This window comes from Triturus cristatus, chromosome 12 (assembly GCF_964204655.1).
Source record: "Triturus cristatus chromosome 12, aTriCri1.1, whole genome shotgun sequence".
In the NCBI taxonomy this organism is placed as follows: Eukaryota; Metazoa; Chordata; class Amphibia; order Caudata; family Salamandridae; genus Triturus; species Triturus cristatus.
In genome coordinates, this window is record NC_140595.1 from 641,519,426 (window position 1) to 641,541,739 (window position 22,314).

Here is a 22,314-nt window from a genome sequence, read left to right on the forward strand (position 1 = left end):
CTCTAACAACTTCAAAGATCCTCTACCTGCCAAACTCATCAAAGAGCTTAGTTCTTCCATACTTCTGGTTTGGTCTAAGAATGTCAGTGCTTTTCTATCCCAGGGCACTATTCCTGATTGCCCAAGGATACGTCAGGTTACCCCAATCCCAAAAAGGTCAAATGCTGACTTGTGTGACCTCAACAGTTTCCGTCTTATTACTAACAATGACACTGGTAACATTTCTAGAGAAATGTGTACACTTGCAACTCTGCAACCACATCGAACAGTTTCAGCTCCTCGACCCTTGCCAATCTGGTTTCAGGACAGGTCATAGCACTGGAACAGCTAAGACACACATTGTGGATGATGCCTTGAGACTACTTGATCAGATGAACCTTGCCTGCTTATATTTTATTTATATTTTGTTTATTTAATTTATATGGCGCAACAGCTACCCAACAAGGGTTTCCCGGCGCCTGGACACGAAAACTGAGAAGTGAAATACTTATTGATTAAAAAACCAAGTCTTCAGTGAACAACGAAACTGGGGATACAAAGATTCCCTACGTATGGCAAGAGGAATTGAGTTCCAAAGAGAGGGCCCCAGAACGGAGAAAGATCTACCTCCCATACTGGCGAGTCTGAATCTAGGAACGTGAAATTTTTCAATTTCAAGGGAAGCAGAGCGAAGATGACGAGTAGGAACATAGGGACAGACAAGAGTCTGTAGATAGTCCGGTGCTAGACCCCATTTGATTTTAAACATAAAGGTAAGAGCTTTGAACTTGATCCGCTTCTCAATTCGAAGCCAATGTAGATCACGAAGATGTTCGGAGATAGAAGAACATCTAGGAACCCCACAAAGGAGTCTGGCAGCAGAGTTTTGTACAAGTTGCAGCCTACGGGATACAGCCTTATTTGCACCCAAGAACAAGACGTTACCGTAGTCCAGCCTTGATGTAATAAGAGCATGGACTACGGTTTTTTGGGTATCTTTTGGCAGCATCCAAAGAATTTTGCGCAACCATTTCAGGATGGTAAAGCAGGTGCCCGCAACTTTGACTGCTTGATGATGCATATTCAAGGAGTCATCAATATAGAAGCCCAGGTTGCGGACATGATCAACAGGCCGAGGAAGAGTGCCCAACTCATTCGGCCAATGACAGGAGCCCCAAAGATCTTTCTGCTTGCCTAAAATAAGGACCTCGGTTTTATTGGCATTCAGTTTCAGGTCGTTTTTATTCATCCAGACAGCAATTTGGCGTAAGCCCAACTGGAGAGCAGAAAAAGAAGAAGAAGAGTCAGATTTGGAAAGCGAGAAAATAACTTGAGAATCGTCAGCGTATGTAAAGAGAGACAGTCCAGCATTGACAGCAATGTCAGCAAGAGGCCTGACATACAGATTAAAGAGCAAGGGGCTCAAAATGGAGCCCTGAGGGACACCAAAAGGTGAGGGAAAGACAGTGGAACTGTCCGACGTAGAAAAGACTTGAAAAGTGCGGTCAGTAAGGAAAGAAAATAACCAGTCCAAAGCAGAACCACAAATGCCAAAAGATTTCAAAGTGTTAATCAGTATGGGGTGGGAGATAGTGTCAAAAGCCGTGCTCAGATCTAATAATATGAGCGCGACTGTATCACCTAAATCCAATAGATGCCGCAGTCTTTCTGTAACGCCTAAGAGCGTGGTCTCAGTCGAGAAACCAGCACGAAAACCAGACTAAGAAGAATGAAGTATATTATTAGTTTCAACAAACTTGGCGAGGTGGGTATGGATATGTCTGTCCAGACACTTAGAGAAAATAGGCAAGAGGGAGATAGGTCGAAAATTCGCAAGGACTTTGGGGTCAGCAGCAGGTTTTTTTAACAGAGCGACAACCATAGAGTGCTTCCAGACAGGCGAAACAATTGATGCTTGCAAGGAATAATTAAGGACTTCCATAATGACCTGAAGATGGATAGGATCAAGTTGTTTGATGATGGAGATAGGTAACGGGTCATTAGGGGAACCAGATTTTATTGTGTCAAGAATAGAAACAAAAGAAACCAGTTCCAAAGGAGGCCAAGAGGCCAATTGAGAGAAGACATCAGGGTGTTCCCGAAAAATGCTAACCGAACATGAAGGTGACATCAAGCAGGTCAAAGAGGAGTTAGCGATTTCAGAATGGATATGCTCTATTTTATCTGAGAAAAAAAGAGCAAGATCCTCACATAATTGCTTGTCAAGTGGCAGGGGCTTAGCAATGGTCTGGGCGCCAGCGAGGTTTTTCACTAAGCTGAAAAGTGTCTTGGGACGATTTGTAGCAGTGTTGATAGTATTACAAGTATACGCGGCTCGCGTAGATTTGCATAGATCATGATAAGTTTTCAGAGAATTTTTGTATACTATTTTCAAATCCGGGGCATAGTTTCTCCGCCATTTCCTTTCTAATGCTTTGCATTTAGATTTTTCAATTTTAAGAGTATCGGTATACCATGGTGCTGGAGGATGATGATAGGTCAATTTTTTCTTTATAGAAGGAAGGCATACATCAACAGCATGGGACAGCCAGTTGTGAATATTTTTAGCAGAAACATGTACCTGCGAAGTGGTAGTAGGAGTATTTTCACTGAGCAGATTGTTCAAAGTGGAGATATCAATTTTTTTTCCAGTCCCTATAGAAAAACATAGACTGGGAGAAGGCAGAGGGCAGACTGACAGGAGCCGGAATTTGGAACTTCAATAAGAAGTGATCCGACCAAAGAATAGGTGTTGCTGGTTCACATACAATAGAGGAAACATTAGAAAAAATAGGATCTAGGAAGTGACCAGCCTTATGAATAGGGCCGGAATTACAAAGGGTCACATTCATAGCTAAAAGATCAGCAATGAGATTGGAACAAATGACGTTAGTGGCGTCTTCCAAATGGAGGTTAAAATCGCCAATTAAGGAGAAGTTAGAGGATGTCATAAGCAGGGAAGATACCAAACCAGGCAAAGTAGTGGACCACAAAGAGGAGGGACCTGGAGGACGGTAAATCAGAAGCCCCGAAAAAGAAAATTTAGGGGTAAGTGTAAGTTTGAATAAAGTGGCTTCACAGTTAGGAAGGTTGACAGAATCCAGTTTGCACTGAAAGAGTTGTTTATAAATGATAGCAATCCCCCCGCCTATCCCAGTGGCTCTATCCATTCAGGTAATGGCGTAATTAGAAGGAAGGGCAGTGGCAATATCGGGCCCAGAACTATCATGGAGCCAGGTCTCAGTTACAAAAAAGGCATCAGGAGATTCCTCCAGGAGTAGATCAAAAATAAAGCTTTTGTGCTTAGGAAGAGAGCGACAATTTAAACTCAAAAAGCGGAACCTAGGAGCAGTGTTTTCTAATGTCGTAGTAGGTCTACACTCATACTCCAAAGGCTGGAACAAGGAGAAGGAGCAATGAGCCCCTGAACAGGTGTGGGCAATAGCGTTATCGGCAGCTAAAAGGACGCAGTCAGCACGGCTGATCGGCCGTAAAGCAAGAAGTTGTGGAGATGTATAAACTAACCTTGGGGACGACGGAGGGACAGGGATCGTGGCCCCTAGTCCCGGTCGGTCGCGGACGGGCGCAGACGGGCTTGCCTTTAGCGCGCCTTTGGCGCGCCGCCGGCGCACGCACGTGGGGCGAGAGGCATGGAAGATAAGCCTTCAATTGATCACGTGCCAACAAGCCCGGTGTTCCCCGCCTCCCCGACCTCCAACCAACCCGATTTCTTCCGCACTCTCCCTCCACAAGACAAACGGGAAAGCCCGTGGTGGAACGGGGAGTAGGCGGAGCAAGAGAAGTACAACAATAGCAGCAATGAGAATAGACAGCAATACAGTGTAAAAAGTGGAATACAATTTTAAAAACAGTTCGTGTTTCAAATTAAAATATGTGAAGATGCAAGGACTAACTTGTCAGCGCGCGTCCGCTGCGCGGGCCGAGAAGCATGAAAGATGAGCCTTCAATTGGTCACGTGCCAACAAGCCCGGTATTCCCCGCCTCCCCGACCTCCAACCAACCCGATTTCTTCCGCAATCTCCCTCCACAAGACAAACGGAAAAGCCAGTGGTGGAACGGGGAGTAGGCGGAGCAAGAGAAGTACAACAATAGCAGCAATGAGAATAGACAGCAATACAGTTTAAAAAGCGGAATACAATTTTAAAAACAGTTCGTGTTTCAAATTAAAATATATGAAGATGCAAGGTCTAACTTGTCAGCGCGCGTCCGCTGCGCGGGGCGAGAGGCATGAAAGATAAGCCTTCAATTGGTCACGTGCCAACAAGCCCAGTGTTCCCCGCCTCCAACCAACCCGATTTCTTCTGCAATCTCCCTCCACAAGACAAACGGGAAAGCCCGTGGTGGAACGGGGAGTAGGCGGAGCAAGAGAAGTACAACAATAGCAGCAATGAGAATAGAGAGCAATACAGTGTAAAAAGCGGAATACAATTTTAAAAACAGTATACTCCTTGATATCTCCTCTGAGTTTGATATGGTAAAACATGACAAGATGATAAACCTTTTGGAGAAAAGGATGGGGTTATCTGGTCTCATGCTAAGCTTTTTTTCCTCTTTCCTTCATAATAGACCTCAACAAATCAAAGTCAATCAAAGCCTTTTGGACATTACTCTGGTCTCCATTGGGGTACCTCAAGGATCCAAACTCACACCTACGCTATTCATCTTGTTCATGGAGCCACTTTCAAAAAAACGTACATACTCAAATATACAATAGCACATGTACACGGATGACACACAATTATACTTGAAATTTCACTCACCTGAAGATGTCAAAACTCTTACCGTCACCCTACTGAATACCCAATAATAGTTAACCCACTAACTGCTAAATACGCTCAAAACTGAATTTTTCCTGATCGCCCCCTACAATCTTTCTACTCCCATAGATGAATGGCTCAACCAGCTTACAGTGCTCAACTGCAGCCCATATGTTGTTGATTCTACTAGATCTTTATGCATTACATTGGAAAATTACCTCAATATGCAAGATCACATCAGTGCAACTACCAGAGGAGCTAATTTCCATTTGAGCACTCTTACGAAAATGTAGATTTTTCACAGCCTGGTGGGCAGAAAATCTGGATTTTGTTAAGGACACGGAGGCTAATATGCAAATCTCCTTTATTGCCACAACTCAGCAGTAACAATGAAGAAAATATAGAACTTCGAAACATTCCAAACATAGTATATAGACCATGAGCACACAGCCATCTTCCTTCTTAGTCCACAGCTGCGAATGAAAAGGATGAACTCAGCAAAAAAACATAACTTCAATTATGACGTTGAACGAGTCACTTCCATTGAACAATTGTAGATATCTTATTCTGGAAGAGAAAAGAGACACAGTATGTCAAAAAGGTAAAACCCTTAGGGAGGGTTGATTAGTGGAGGGATAATATTAGCCTCCATGTCCTTAATAAAATCCAGATTTTCTGCCCACCAGGCTGTGAAAAGTCTAAATTTTATGGCATGACACGGAGGCCAACATTATGCAAGTTTAAAGTGTCAATCACATTATTGATTTGGTCTAAAGTAAAAAATTTTAAACATACTCTCATTTGATCAGTCAGCGGCTCTTAGAATATCTTGGAGCCCTCCACCTAGCATTAAGGCTTTAGAAGCTGATGCTCCCCTAAGAGAGTGTGTACCAAAAATAGAAACATCCACACCACTTTCACTCATCACTTTTTGACCCACATCGCAAGCGTGGGGGATGAAACTGCTTTATGAGGAGATTTGTGAGAGATCAGCAGTTGTGTTTCAGTTGCTCTCACTCTTAGTTTTCTTTTCATATTCTTTTAGACATTTGACAACACACAAACTTTCATTTAGAAGAAAGAAAGGATAAAAGATAGAGGACGACATAGTTTTGGTCCTTTTTTTAAGGTAAAAGCAAACTCCCTCAGGCTGGTAAGCCCTGTTAGTAACGTCCAGAGTTTTAACATCTGAGGTTTATCTGAAAGAGACCAAGCAAAGTAACACAGTAAGTTTATAAGAAATACGTTTGAGAGAGAGGTTAACATTATCTCCCCAGGAAGAAATAAGTTGTAATACGTTTCTTACGTACCATAAAGCTGTATATTTGGGAGTTGGGGGATTAAGAACCCGCATACTTCTCATAATCTTTTTTGTTAAAAGGTTTTGTCCCGCTGACACACCATCAATTAAGGAATGTCCTGCAGCTGTTGCTGACCTATAGACATTAACAGTTCTATAACTTAGGCCAGAAGCAAAGAGTTCAGATAGGAAATTAACTACATGACCTAAATCAGTTGAAACGGGATCGTAATGTCATTGAAGACAACAGCAAACCCATTTGTTCCATGCCAATCGATATGCCTTCCTTGTTCCAGGTGCCCAAGATTCAGATATGAGTTGGAAAGCATCGTACGAAAGGCCAGGGATTTGCCACTGTCGCCTGAAATCTTCCAAGCCATCAGGACTAATAGGCCTTGGTCTAAGAGAGGATGTGATTCGCCCTGAGGACCCAGGAGTAGTTGACTGAAAGGTAGTATTAGAATTGGGAAGTCCATGATCATCTCCAAGATGACAAGAAACCATGCCTGAGACCTCCAGAGGGGGGTTATCACCACCATACTCTGAAGGTACTGGCGAGTGTGCAAGAGGAGACGCAGAAGCATGACAAACGGCGGGAAGGCATTTGGCCTTAAGCACTGCCAATCCTGGAGGAAGGCATCCACCCCAATGCTTGAGGGTCCGGTTTCCAACTGAAGAACATCACTATCTGAGTGTTCAGTCTGTCTGCGAAAAGATCCATCCTGAAGGGGCCCCATTTGTCTTGGATTGTCAAGAATATCTCCCTGTTTGGCCTCCAGTTGTTGGAATCCCTGAAATTCCTGGAGAACCAGTCCGCTACCCCATTGTTCAAATCAGGGATGTGTTCCGCTGTGACAGACATTCCCTTGTTCAAGCAATAGTTCCAGATACCCTTCACTATTTCGGTAAGACCTTTTGAACGTGGTCCCCCCATCTTGTTGATGTATCTCACTGCAGAGACATTGTCCGTGCGTAGCATTATACAGCATTTCATTGAATTCTGGGTGAGGCTTCGAACCGCAAACAAACCTGCTCGAAGTTCCAGGCAGTTGATATGTAGTTCTTTCTCCTCGCATGTCCAGCGACCTCCTGTGGAAGAGTCGCCACATGTGGCACCCCATCCCTCTAGGCTCGCATCTGATTCTATTATCAGTTCTGGAGTTACCCCAAAGATGGCTCTGCCATTCCGAGCTTCTGAATTCTTTAGCCACCAAGATAATTCTTTCCTTTACCCTTCGTCCAAGCAAGTCATCTGAGTATAAGCAAAAGTCGATTTCAGAGCTTTTACTTTGAGTCTCTGGAGGGCTCTGTAGTGTAAAGGACCCACAAAGATCGCCTGGATGGTTGAGGAGAGAAGACCCAAGATCCTGGCTAAGAGTCTGAAGGGAAAGACCTCCAAAGATAGCATCTTCCTGAGTTCTTTCCGGAGTTTCTTTATCTTTTCTCTTGATAACTTCAGTTCTGCAGACACTGTGTTCACCATGAAGCCCAGAAATTGAGTTTCCGGAGTTGGGGCAATGCAAGATTTCTTGGTGTTTATGACAAAGCCCAGATGTTCTAGAAGACGAATAGTAAGATTTGTATCGTGAGAAACTGTCGCCTTGGACTGACCCATAATAAGGATATTGTCCAGATATATCATTAGCCTTACACCCCTCTCCCTTAGCCATGCTACTACCGGGCGTAACACCTTGGTGAAGTACCAAGGGGCTGAAGATAAACCGAAGGGAAGAGTGCAAAATTCCCAAAGTTTTCCCTCCCAAGTGAATTGGAGGAATTTCCTGTGTGGGGGCCAAATTTGAATGGTCAAATAGGCGTCCTTTAAATCCAGACGTGTAAGCCAGTCTCCTTTTCTCAAGACGTCCCTTAGGAGGTGTATCCCCTCCATCTTGAAGTAGTGGTAGGACACCCATCTATTTAGACTTTTTAGATATATGACCGGTCTCTGTCCCTTGTCTTTCTTTTGTACTAAGAATATATTGCTGATGAAACCTGTTTCTGAGCTCTCTATTATAGCCCCTTTTGCCATTAAATCCCTTACTTCCTGAGATACTAATTTTCTCTGTTCTTGATTGAAAGTTATCTTGTGAGGTGCCTTGCTTTGAAAGGGGATGTCTGTAAATTCTATTTTGTAACCCTTGACAGTTTCCAAAACTCACGGGTCCTGAGTTACCAAGGTCCAGTTCCCAGAGAAAAGGGTTAGTCTCCCTCCCACCTTTATAGGGGTATCTGCATGGTCTTTCAGTATTCCTACCTGCGGAGAAACCTCTGCTGCTTCTCTGGCCTCAAAATGGTCTTCCCCTGTTTCGCTGCCTCTGTGGGTAGAAGGTTTGGTTCCCGTAGAATCAAACCCTGCTTACCCCCAGATGACTTTCAATTAGCAGTCCAATCCCTAGTCAACTCCCACCCAGACTACAGGAGTGCCACTCTTGCAGGTCTACCCAAAGCTAGGCTGGCTACATAAAGGACCATTCTAAACTCACCTGCTAAGCTCATCAAGGGATCCAGGAAATGCAACCACATTACACTGGACCTGAAATATCTCAAATGGATCCCATTTAAAGACCGAATTCAGTTTAAGATAGCCTGTATGACCCATAAGGCTCTTCACCCCATCACTCCCGTCTAACTGGCAAAAAAACTTGAACTACGGAGTGGGAGTCACTCTTGAAGAAGTTCTAACTCTCTACTGTTGAAGCCACAGAAGTTCAACAAACAAAAAAACTTTTAATCGCTCCTTTTCTGGTCTTGCTCCTAGAATATGGAACACAGCTCCTCCTGATACAAGATCTAAGCCTTTGACTACCTCCTTCAAAAAAGAATTGAAATGTTGTTACTGAATAGATACCTTCAGCAGTAGTCCTGATCTCACGAAGTTCGGACTATCTTGCCTATATACAGTTCTGTATCCTGAGTACTCTAAGTCACATGTTTTCATTGTATATATTTTGTTGCTCCCTTGAGCCAACGGGCTGACGAGCCTTGGATCTGCACCTGCGCGCCATGAGAGGTACTTGACCTGTTTTAATTACATTTTGGCAGTCCACACAGCACCCCTTTACACTGACCTGCTCCCTGCTGACGAGAGGCAACTACCTCGAAACACGTGTCCAGGGATGGCTAACGCAACACATACTGTTCTTTTTACACATCGTGGCATAGGCGTACCCGCCGTCGCCATTACATTTACCACAGTCCTTTGGGGCAACTTGCTGGTGTGACGAGCAGTGTGCGACCAACTTTTGCATATTTTGTTGCTTGCCTGTTCTTTTTTGCTTTTGCTGTTACAACTTAATTACCAATTTTACAACCTACCGCTAACTGTGTTGTTATCTGTTTATTGCCTGTGTTTTTCTTTTTTTAACTTATTTTACTATTTGTACAGCACTCTGATACCCAGATGGGTCATGTTCACGCTAGAGAATACTTCCTTAAATAAATAAAATAAAAAATAGACAATGATTCTACATACAGGGAGAAATATGTCGACCTCCATGATCTAAAATAGCGACAGGGCCTACCTAAAATAAAGTCAGATGAGTCAGACCTTAGGGGCTTTACGTCACCAAGAGTGCCAAAATATGTACATCATTCCAGTGAGACTGATCACATTGTACAATAGCAGCAATATATTTTTCATTTGAAGGCGCTCGAGGTCTAGCTACAGCCAGCTTACGTTGTTAAGAAAAGTTCCTTTCAACAATTTTTCAAAATGAATAATAACATGTTTGCCGTTGATTAGATAGGCTGTCCATCAAGACTGTGGCATTTCATGGAAGGTTATGTTGTACCATTTGTGGTCCTATTAGGATTTAGTGATGGGGCATAAAGTAATGGTTATGTTAAACTGCAGGTTCAACATAATTTGTAGCTTGTGATAAAATCAATTTGGGGTTTTTCTATGTATTGACTTTGCAGATATTACAAAAATGTAATTTTTGGGTTATGTCTTTTTGTTTTGGAAGTACTTGCTGTTTGGATGCCTCAGCCCCTCAAAAGGCACAATAATTTTCACTAATAGCTCATGGGTGTTCATTTATTTTGCTGTCAGGATAATGCATTAACTTTACATCATTTTGTACACAATAAAGAAATGTGTGGTCATAGGTATCCTTAAAGGTGCAACAGAAATTCTGTCCCTTTGTCAAGCATATGTGATATGCAGTATTTTGCTATATTCCTTTTAAAGTTCACCACTTAAAACAGAAATGTTTCTAACTTTAATAGCCACTTCACCTAATAAAAAGGCAGAAATATTAACAGTGTCAATGCTTATTTTTTATACGGACCTAACTTTTTAACAGTACCAATAAAGGCAGGTAATTGCTCTTTGAGATATACATATTTTTTAGTTGGTGGATTTATTTACACACACCCACATTTGCTCTGGTGAAAACACCTAAACTTTCACACTGTACAAAACAGAGTTGTACATCTGTTTGTATGTAAATGCATGCACAAATGTGCCTTTCAGCTGTTAATGCATGACATCCTTGGCACGGTTTTCTCTAAACAAAATATTACCGTCACTCTTCTTGTTTTGCTGAATTTGTTTTTGTTGGTGCTAGGACTCTGCACATTTTACCACTGCTAACACGTTTTAAAGTGCTTTCACTCACTTCTGTAAACATGGTAAAATTGGCTGACACCCAATTGGAATTTTTTAATTTACTGGTAAGTCCATAGGAAAGTGGTATACCATATACCCAGGGCTGGTAAATTAAATGCTATTAGTGGGTCTGCTAAAGTATTCAAAAAGTGATGGATGAAAAGCTTGAATTAATCTAAGCCCCTAGTAATTACTCTCGGCTGCACCCCAATCCATTGTCCTGGGTTTGCTGTGTTCCGGTTCAGAGAGGACTTGGCTGTTTGGGCTGGACTGTTCCAATTGGAGCAGGGTCAAGACTGGTTTCCAAATAGCGGAGTCCAAATTGAGGTAGCATGGTGTTCCAAAAAATGATGGACTGGGTTGTGGCCCGAGTAAATACCAGCGGCTGAGATTAATTAAAGCATTCCATCCTTCACTTTTTTTATATTTTAGTATGTCCCACTGGTGGGCCTGCAGCACTTATTGTGCCACTCACTTAATTAACCTATTAAAACCGGTCTCAGCCTGGTTGTTGCAGCCCGTTTGGGGTGCAGTTTTAAACTTCTATTTCGACCTGGCAAAATAAACCATTTGCCAGCCCTAAACCTTCCTTTTTAATACATATATGTCACAACTAGGGTAGGCCCCAAACCGTCCATAGGGCAGGGTGCATTGTATGTGAAAAGTTGGACACGTACTTTTAATTTTTACATGTCCTGGTAGTGAATAACTTACAAATATGTTTTCAACTATTGCAAGACCTACCTGTCCCTTGGGATAATATTGGGTTACCTTATTACATTTAATAGTGATAATGTTTGTTTCTGAGCAGCCAAGAATGTCATGTTTGGTATCTGAGGAATTGTACTTTAAAACCCTCTTTAATAATGAAGTCGGATTTTAATCCACAATTCTGAAAAGGTCACTTTTAGAAAGTTAGCAGTTGTTTGCCCTAACCATTTGGTGCATGCAGCCTGTTTCCGGGGTCACATGACTAGGTGTAGTTGGCCTTTATGTATTCCTCCGAGACAGGCACCCAATAGATGGTCTGGGTGTTTGCATGATGGGACATCCTGACTTGATGAGGTGCGGAGCTCTCACCTGTCCCACTTGCACTTCAGAGACACTGCCTCCGTTTACACATAAATTACTTCATAATAGTCGATTGTGCTTGCAGACCAACAGGGAGGTATGAGATTCCAGACACTTCAGCAGGGGGAAAACCCCAGAGGTTTCTTCCACTTCTAACTGGGCACAAGGTATAGAAAGAGGATCCTCAGACCCACTCCTAAGAACACTCCTAGACATGTGGATACCACGAAAGGACTGTCCTGATGCCAAATTTGACTACACTGCTGTGTAAGGCCTGCCCTTAGTGTCTGAGAAGGGCTGGACCTCCACCTTTCATCCTTGGCTAAAGTGACTCCAACGATCAGCTGACTACCCTCTTGTTCTGAGCTACACGGACAAAACAAGCTCTAGATGTCTCCCTGCCATTACCCAGCTGACCTGCTGCACTGGACCAGCCCGGACCTGCAACTGGACCTGCCTGAGCCATGCTGGCTTCTGCTGAATTGAGTTCCTGGTCCCAAAAGGTCGTCCAGAAACTTTTGTGTGGCATTAGTTGAGCTCCTCCTAAAAGAAAAGGAGAAATCCTGAAGTTTTGGATCCTTCATGTGGTAGGTAACTTTTTCAGTGGGACTAACCTGGTTCCTGTATCTGGCCCGCAGATCACTTGCAGTCATCCTGAAATTGTGACTTTCACCCGGTCTCACACAACCAGATAACCAAGTGTGGTGCTTAATGCTTTTAGTCGCTATACTCATCTTAAATCTTTGAAATTGCATATGTCTGGTTCTACTGATTAACGTTTTGCTGTTTTGGTGTCAAATAATGTAATACACTTTTATCTATTTTTCTAAATTGTTGTTTGATTTTTCTTGTGTTGTATTATCACTTTATTGCTGATTGAGTGCTGTATAAATAATTTACACATTGCCTCTAAGTTAAGCCTCTCTGCTTGTGTGCTAACCTACCAGATGGTTAAGCACAGGTTAATTTAGTGACTTTTGTTGTTCAATCTGATGAGGACTGTGGCTGTTTCTTGAAAAGGACTCATATCCCCCTCAACCAACAACCCAATGTCTAACAATGTTTTATGAAGTGGAACGATGGCACATTGGTAGAGTATTGCACTATATACTTTCTTCAATTAAAGCATACAAATCTGACCGCAACTGGCATGCAATTGTAGGTGCTCCAAATACTAACTTTGTTTAAGAGATGCACAAATATGGTCCATCCTCTCTGTTAGAGGCTTTAAGTCAGAGGTACTTATGAGACCTACTTACTCCAACAGGCTTTCATCTGACTCTTGTGTGGTCATTGAAGTGCTCATGGCCTATTTTAATATGCCAAAGTGCATATTTGTCTCATTTCATGTAATGTCTTTTGTTTTATTAGTTACTGATCATTCACCTGCATGGTATGTGGCATTAAGATACTGGGAAAATGTTCTCTAAGGTTAGGCCCTAGAAGGACCGGTGTTGGTCTATGTCCACGACTTGTAGCCCTCCTCAATTACATGAGCCTCCATTGTAAATAATTTGTCTTCGTTGAACATAAAGGGTGGGAGGGGCAGGAAGTTGGCTGCCTATCATCTAATGATTCATGCCTGCATATGTTGTCAGTAGTGAATTAGAAGCTATCCTAAAGATGTTCTATCCACCTAGACTGATATTTTGCAGTGAAACGCCAACAACACTGGGCCTTCACTTTTTAGATGTTAGGGAAACACACAATAACTAAGGGATTATAAAGTGCAACTTTTAAAGTCTGCAAGCTTTGTTAAAAATGAAGCTTGCAAAGTTAAACAATAGTATTGTTGGTGGCTCTTTACAGTAGTTGGAAATCAACCACCACTGGCAGTCTCTCCAGCCACAGATCAATAACTGTTCAGCATCCGTGTTTAGACAACAAGGAAGACTACAATCAATAATGGGTGTAGGGGAGCAGATTCTGACCTGTGAAACCTCAGTTTGTTGCTTTTGGACATGTGCTCTTAGTATCCCTGATTGTGTCTCACCTACTTCAAACTTCAGGTAAAAATGGATTTGAGCTGCAGCTGTTAGTGCCTACCTTGTAAAATAAGGTCAGCTTTTTGGTGCAGCTGGGCTAAAGGGCTCCAAACATGTTATCTATGACATGTGTTCAGACGTGTACACATGTGTAGAGGGAGTGAAAGGAACTGCTTGTGTGGCTTAGCCTGTATTCTGTCCACAGGTAGAACTGTGGTAGATGGTACTCCAGATTTAATTGGTTAATGCCAACTAAAACCTTTTAATTCATTTGGGAATTCAAAAAAGCAATGCTCCAAGTGTAAAATCTACAGTTTTTAAACTGTTTTTGCACTTTGAGTAATGTGTGTCTAAACTTTTGATGGCCTGCAATACGAAGGCCATTGATGTGTCTTTTTCCTATCAAATTCTTGGTCACAAACTCCTGTCAAGATCTAGATTTACTCTATATCAGTTTGTTTTGTACTTTTAAAATTGGGCATATTTCTCTGAGAAAACCCTAATGGATTTTAGACTTTGCACTTCTCTGCAGTAATAGCGAATTGCTTTTCTGGCCAGAAGGCACTGGCAAAGCACCCCCCAAAATAATGGGCCCATTCTGAGAGATGACCCTTGTTCTGGCAGAGGAAAAAAGGTGGGGGTGAAATCTCCATAAATTGATTACCTGCATCTTTTTTACAAACTCTGGCAAGATGCGAACGAGGGCGCAAAGGGTTGGCATACACACTTGTGACTCCAATCGCCACAGGGGGATTTCCTTGAAGCTTGAGGGAAGAAATCAAACCTAAGCTGACAGAGCTTGGCTCGGATGGGGGGGGGGGATCCTTCTGTTTACCTTCAAGCCACTGTGCTTGAAAAAGAGAACCAATGCACACAGAAGAACATTTGAGAAGAACAGGAGAAGGACAGACACACATGCTGGATGAACCTCCTTTCTGTAGTGGAAGGACCTACTCCTAACTTCTACATCTGGATATTCTCTTAGACTCTATCTACAGAGCTTGTAGAATTAGCTCCCCTTATCACACCCAGTGGAGGGTGCAAATGCAGGGGACCCTTGAAAAAAGGGGGTTGTTTGGACTTCTGTGGATTGTTACTTATAGTGAATGCTCTCAGAGTGGGTACCTCATCTTCCTGCTGAACACACAGGCACCATGCACGTGGCTGAGAAGCCTGGCAGCTTGGGAATTGTTGTCAGGTAGAGTGATCTTCCTAAGGACGGTGGAGTGCTGCTGCTAGGAAGACACCAGGTCAAGAGACTACCTGGGGTGGGCATGAGAGAAGATCCAAACTCTTACAGCCAGCTGTTGCTGAAGGTGAGGCAGCAATGGTGCCTGGGATTTTAGGAAAAGGATTAAGGAAATCACTCTCAGAACTTTGGGGTTCAGGAGCCTCCTCTCAGAGTATTCATGGTAGCAGGAGTACAACAAACCAAGCCCTGAGATGAAAATGCATCATAATCAGCCCAGAAGGGCCTGAGATAACTGATTGAGAGCTTTCCGGTCGACCACAGCAAAGAAATGAGCTCATTGGGTAAACTGATGGCTCACGGGCACCTTGAGCCAAATGGACTACAGTACGAGTTAATGTTCCCTCCTGGGTGTGCTGGGCCCCTGCTATTTTTGAAAAATACAGGCCTGCCCTTTGTGGCCCTCTGCAGGGGGAGGGCCCTCTCAGGTGGGAGGAGCGCTGTAGCTATTGCTCTCCCTTTCCCCATGTTCAGAGCCAAAGAAGCAGAAACAGCAGACTTCCCAGCCCCGCCTAAAGATGACAAATTTTGGGCTAATGGAGAAGAGGAAAGACCACATAGCCTTGGGAAAGCATCTGGCTAGGTGCCCCTGTTGGAGTGGGTGGGTATTGACAAAGAGTAGGGGCACTTGCAAAGAAAAGCACCAACGCTGGCACATAAAACAATTTAAGAAAAGAAAAGAAACAAGTATTAACTGGTCACATCAAAAGGCAACACTGAAAGCTCTCAGGTGAAGGAGCACCACATAATACATTAATTTGCATATACATCCATATCTGTCCTAAAGTAGCAAGGGCACCACAAAGTGTTTTAGTGAGAATAAGGGCTGCCAGGAGGTCATCCAATAAGGGCCTCATGTGCAGGACAAAAGGGGCACCCTAAGTTTCCAGTGTGTTACAGTAATACCTCCGGTACAGGAGAGAGATTTAGGCGTATTTCAAACACTCCTGGGGCTATGCTTTTAGTATACCCAGGAATTCTGTGCGACCAATAGTGTTTTGCGCATTGACAAGTTGTTTGATGAGAAAAATTAATATTAAAAAGATGGGCTTCCATTGAAAAAATCTGTATGATGACTATTCATTGTTGAATTTGTGTATAAGCCAGTAAGTATGTGTTGGACATGGTCCTTTCTGCAGGGTCACCCCCAAATGTTTTACCTCCACTTCTCAATTTTTGCTCAATTAATTTTTAATTATTGGCCTTAGAAGTCTGTACCTTTTAACACTACCAACCAGTGCTAGAGTGCTTGTGCTCTGTCCTTACAACTTGTGAGATTGACTTCTACCCAATTGGCATATTCAATGTGCTTGAAAGTCCCTACTAAAGTGGAACTACCTGTGCCTAGGGCCTGTGAATTAAATGCTACTAGAGGGCCTGCAGCACTAATTATGCCACCCATTTAAGTAGCCCTTTATACATGCCTTAGGCCAGCCAGGGCAGCCTGTGTGTGTACAGTTTTAAACTGCCATTTCGACCTGGAAAAATAAACACTTTGCCAGGCCAAAACCTTCCTTTTTAAAATATATAAGTCACCCCTGAGGTAGACCCTGGACAGCCAGAAGGGCAGGGTGCCGTGTATTCGAAACATTGTTGATGTACTTTTAAGTTTTACATGTCCTGGTAGTGAAAAACTCTTACATTTGTTTTTCACTACTGCAAGGCCTACCTCTCCTATAGGACAACAATGGATTGACCTTATTACATTTTATAAGTGTCATTTTCAAATGGGAACTGGTAGCCAGTTCATGTTTGGTGTCTCTGGTATCACAATTTAATTTCCTAACTTATGGTGAAGTCGGATTTTAAATTATAATTCTGAAAATGCAACGTTTAGAAAGTTGATATTTTCTTTCCTTAGCCATTTGCTGCGTACAGCCTGTCTCTGGGAGACAGTTGGGCTTTGTGTATTCCTCCTAGACAGCCACACACAATGGGGAGCTTAGGTGGGACTGGATGAGCATCACTGGCAGGATCGGAGGGAGGTGCTGGGCACAGCCCTACTTACACTTGAATAGGTGGTTCTCTGCCTCCACATAAACGGCCGCATTTCCCCTGTAGTTATTCTAGAGCTAAGGCAGGGAAAGCAGGGCATCTGTGCACTTCAAAGGCATGCCTCTAAAAGCTTCTCCCGACTTCAAAGGCACAACTGTGTATAAATACTGGACTTCATACACCAACTCTTCAGTACACTTCTGGACTTGTGGATTCTCTGCCAGTAAGATGGACTAATGTGCTGCTACAAGGACTGCTACTCTGTTGGGACTGCTGCTCTAAAAGAACTGCTGCCCTGCTGTGCTGCCCTCTTGCCTGTGGAAACAGAACTGTACCTGCTGCTTCATCTTGAACCTGAGATCCCTGAGAGACTCCAAGGGCGAGCCTGCTGGCCTCCTGATCTCAGGGACATAAAAGACTCCCCAAAATCCATAACCAGCCCCTGGACCCAACTGCGGCAAGATTCTGATCCGAAAGTGGAGCCTCTCAGGTCCTGGACCTTTGGTGTGACTCACAGCTGCTGAAATCAAGCTTTTGGGCTCTTTACGACCATTCACAGGCACGTTTGCACTGAGACCTCGACGCTCAAGCCGCAAATCAGTACGAAGCTACGTCTACTTGACTCTTCACACTGCAGCATTGACCGCTCACGTGGGATCGCCACCACGAAGCTCCAGCAACACCCACATGGAATGCTGGCCGGTTCCTTGTGCTTGGCCAACAGCATCCCCCAGTGCTCTCCCTGCTCCTTGCAGCCCTCTGCAACATGATCAGGACTCTTGGCACAAACTTGAGAAGGTAAACTTTGAACGGGACAAACATCGGACTATAACCAGCCTGCATCCAATTGCAGTCAGCCTGAACTTGTGAATTTCACCCAGTCCAGCGTGACCAGAATCCCGAATTGGTGCTTTGGGCTTTTTGGTGCTATAGTCACTTTGTTCTTTAAAAATTCATAACGTGGGTTCTACTGATTGGATTTTTGTGGTTTTGGTCGTGTTTGATTTGTTAAATTCTACTCTATTTTTCTAACCTGGTGTAGGATCTTTTTGTTTCACTGTTTGTCTGTGTGAAGTTTTGCACAAATACTTTACACACTGCCTCTAAGTTAACCTGGACTGCTAAGTGCCAAGCTACCAGTGGGTTGATCACATGTTAATTTGGGGTTTGCTTGTGCCTTACCCTAACAAGAATTGTGATGGCTGCTTGACCAGGGCTCAGTCATCAGTCAACCAGTAACCACATTTTTCACACTGTGGACTAGGAACAGTGTAAATCATAATCCCTGCACATTTGTGTGAAGACCCTGCAATTCTCATTGATAATGAAAGCTCAATTTTTCCACTGTAGGATGTTTGGTCAACAATTTGTGATAAAGCATATGTATGACTACTTATAACTCGGTGGCCCATTTTTTGCAATTGACTTATATGTTCATATTGTGGCTTTAGGGGTCAGAGTCTGCTGGTGCACAAAATGTTAACCTTTCCTCAGGCCTACAGGACCTAGTCTGTATTTAGGGGTTAGTTGATCAATGCAACCTTTGTTTATCTGCACCCCGTTTAGCTGGCATGGCTCGTTGGTAGGTGATTGCATTTCTGGGTTTTTTCCATCTGCCATTTTGTACATATCTGCATCTTAGTGTGTAATTTTTACTTGTATTTATAGAAGTTTTAAAGGAAACATTACTAACGGGACATATATTTATAGAGTGTTTTTTTGTGGAGTTCTGAGTTTCTGGCCCACAGCACCTACTTGAGTCAGGCTTGGACTGCTCTTCCTCCCTACCTTGAGAGTCAAGAGCTAAAAGGTGTACTTGGTTGCAGGTTTCATGGTCTGCAGTGCAAGGGTCCCTAGGCACTATAAGCTAAAGGTCACAGTTGGGGCCAGTAACCTCTGATTGTCCTGGTACCATCAGACCCAGACTTCTCACAGGGGGTCTTCTGGTACTGTAGAGTTGTGGATGCTCAACTGCCATGTGTTGGAAGTTTATTCGCTGTCATGCATGTAATGCTGCCCCAGCTGGAAGCAATGCTGTGAAATTTGATTTTTCTGCAGCAGTGTTGTTCTTTGTAGTTCTCTGCTGTCAGATATCCCTGCCATTCCTGTGTGGGAGATCCAGATGAAGGGAATAATCAATTGCTGTGTTCTATGTAGGTTAAAGTTTGCCTCTGGCAAAGTCTTGAACATTTTTTGCCTTTATAAAGGCCAATGATGGCTAACTTCGCCCTACTGCATGTGCAATCTATACATCTCTACCAACCCTTAATAATAATAGACCACCAAAGAAGCTTCATGTGCATTGGGTTACAATGACTGTGTATTACAACTGGAAAGATTGCTGTAAACTTGAGTACCAATCACAGAAGGATCAGAATTCACCTAATCAGCAGGTGTGCTTTCACCTGTGCCAAGTCTGATTTAGTACAAGGTAAAGAGTACTTTGGGGCCTTAAATAATATAGCAAGGAGCTGCGACTGATTCAGACCAGCGAAACAGCCCAATCCCCTCTTGAGAAGATGCAAAAAGCATACATTTTGTGTACATTTATAGATCTGCCTGTGCGGATTGAAAGGGGTTTTATAAATCAGCTGTCGTTTACTCATTTATTCAAACCCCCAACACGCAGAGATGTAAATCAATAAGGAAATACAGACTTGTTCTGTGTTTTGATCCAAGATGTTAAAGTCTGCTTGAGAAATTAAGCCTGTGTGTGTCTCTTTTCAGTGCTTGACTGGCTGGTGCAACCCAAACCTCGGTGGCTGGGAGGAAACGGCTGGCTCTTGGATGGACCAGAGGAAGTGTTGCAAGGTAAGACAGCCCTTCACCTTAACAATGTATAAACAGAGCCATAAATAGTGCAATGGGATACTTTGCAAGGCTGGACAGTGCAGGATCAGTTGTCCGGGCATTTCCAAATCTAACAGGCAAAAACAGAGTGGTACTTGTGTGGAGCAAGCAGCGCCCTTCAAGATCAAGTCACAGAAGTCCAATACCGTGCCGCTCAAATCACCCGCCTTTGTCGTGTGACACTTGTGGGGGGGGGGGGGGGGCGGGCTCTTCCAGTCTCCCTTCTTCACCCTTATTCCTGCAACAGCTCTCTGAACAGGCAACATATAACTCGCTTTTCTTTATAAATAAAAGGCGTGTTTTTTTTTTTTTTACTGTAAATAACACATTGTTATGATTAGAAAGATTGCTGAGTATAGGTATTTTCGCTTGTGATAAATTTTTTCTGTATTGTCTGTATTTGTTCATTCTTATGGAAAATCTAATAAAACATTTTGAACTCAGAAAGATTGCTGAGTATAGGAGATTCGAACTCTTGACATCCTGCTTCCACTTTGTTGAAGGGATGAAGGTTCCGTTTCCTGCTGGTCAATGGAGCTCACATTTGTTTGGTGGTGCGTTTCTTCCTCTAGTCAATAACAAGATTGCTTGTCCAATTCCTGTTATACACCATGTGCAAGAGAGAGCTAGACTGGCAGTGTGAACTGAACCTTAGCAGCTTGATTAATCGGAATGTGGCTTTATCTGTATAATGCAAAATGGCACCAAACTGGCTCCCGTGCAATCTCAAAACCGCAGGACACCAGACAGCCACGAAGACGCTATTGCTAGGAATATGCAATAAATTATGTACGCAATGAAAATAGACAAACAATCAAAGTCTACATTGAATAAAAAATTACAATTAAATTAGCCAGGTAATAGTAAGCATGCATAATATCAAAACAGAAAGTAAGAACCCTGTTGTGCTTCCAGATGAAAACCTATACCAGGACCTAACTTGCCATGGCTGCAGGGGGTGAGAAAACAGAAATACAATCAAAGTCCAAGTGGAGTTAGGGGAGTAGCCTCGTAGTATGTTGGTCCACGATGCCAGACTGCTGTCAAATCCCAGACATCCGCAGAAGTCTGGTCTCAGCTGCTCTCTCGAGTGCAATGTATGTCTAATCACCTAAAACTGGGCAAAAGCTGTGGCAGGATGTTAAGCAGTTATTGTAGGCAGGGAGGGGGCTACATTCGGCATGGCTTGAGGTGGCTGCTGTCAATGCCCTTATGTATTTTATTTGCATTGTTGAGGATGCCTGGGTTCCAGATCTAACGTTCACCTTCTGCACATCTACCTCTGCAAAGCTTCTAGTGACCTCCATGAGTGTGAGAAAAGTTACTGAGAGTGGAAGTAGCACATTGACTCTTAAGTTTTCTTTGGGTTCTCAATGGTGGCGTCGCTGGGGTTGATGATGGGGCCGGTGCCCCCTCTGTAATTGCCCAGGTCCCTCCTTCTGCCCCACCACAACGCGACAGCTGCAGCAACCAAAACAGACCGTGGCTTCTCAGCCTGAGAATATCAAGTTGCCCATGTTTATATTTCACGTTTTAACTACTTCTCTGAGTATTCGATTTATTTTTTGGGGGATGTTGTGTTTCTGTAGTTTTCCGTGCAAAATATTACTCATGTATTGTGCATTCTGTGAAATGTGCTGCATTTTTATATCAGTTTGAGTTCAGGGTGTGGGGATGTGCTTATAATGAGCCACATATGAGCCATGGAGTTTGTTGTGTCCACTGCCCCCTGACCCTGGTCACTACAGAGGCAGAACGAATATCTCACTGAGACTCTCTCTGGGTCACAAAGGAGTTCAGAATACATGCTCGTCCAATCCTTGACCTTTCTGCACAGCACAAGCGCAATGGCCAGGTGGGCATACTGTAAATGTCAGTCTATGCAAAAATGCCAGAAGCAGCTACACTACTGTTGAACTATTGGCAGGGGAAGAGATAAAGAAAAGGCAGTGCTTACAGATGATTGGGAGTTGTATGTGGGGGAGCTTAGGGGAAGGAGATACAAGAAGTATGTGCAAGAGGGAGTGAAAAGAAAAGAGGGTGATATAGAGGAAAGAGATGAGGTAGTAGCTATGCAGATGGAAGGTTTCAGAAAGATATCAGGAGAAAAATGTCACAATAGTCTGACAGACTGCACAAAAAAATGTATATGAAGAGAAATGGAGTGATTGAGACAAAATGAAGACCACTACCCCGTCCACAGACCTAAATATGTTTACACGACTTAGTGAGGTTGAGGAAATTCAATTCATTGCATCTTTATACGATTTTAAGATAAAAGAAAAAGTGATACATCATAAAATGATAGTTGCCAGGACACAAGAGCAATATGCAGGTGAAACAACCAGCAATAGAGCAAAGCTTTAAACTCCGTGTTCATGTCAACACAGGAGCAAACCACACAATGGAAACAAGCAGCATTTGAGTGACTTGATATACATTCCTAGGCATGATGGTACGTTACTTAAATTCTGAAACAGCAATTACAGGGCGGTGCA

The 22,314-nt window shown here is 43.2% G+C and overlaps 1 protein-coding gene across 2 annotated transcripts in view; it reads left to right on the top strand.

Moving 5' to 3' along the window:
- Positions 1–22,314, top strand: part of WFDC1 (WAP four-disulfide core domain 1) — a 470,630-nt gene that overhangs the window by 326,898 nt on the left and 121,418 nt on the right. For both annotated transcript variants that reach the window (XM_085637491.1, XM_085637490.1), the window contains one exon: positions 19,694–19,777. In XM_085637491.1, the coding sequence (XP_085493617.1) occupies positions 19,694–19,777 (84 nt within the window). The remainder of the gene's footprint in view (positions 1–19,693; positions 19,778–22,314) is intronic.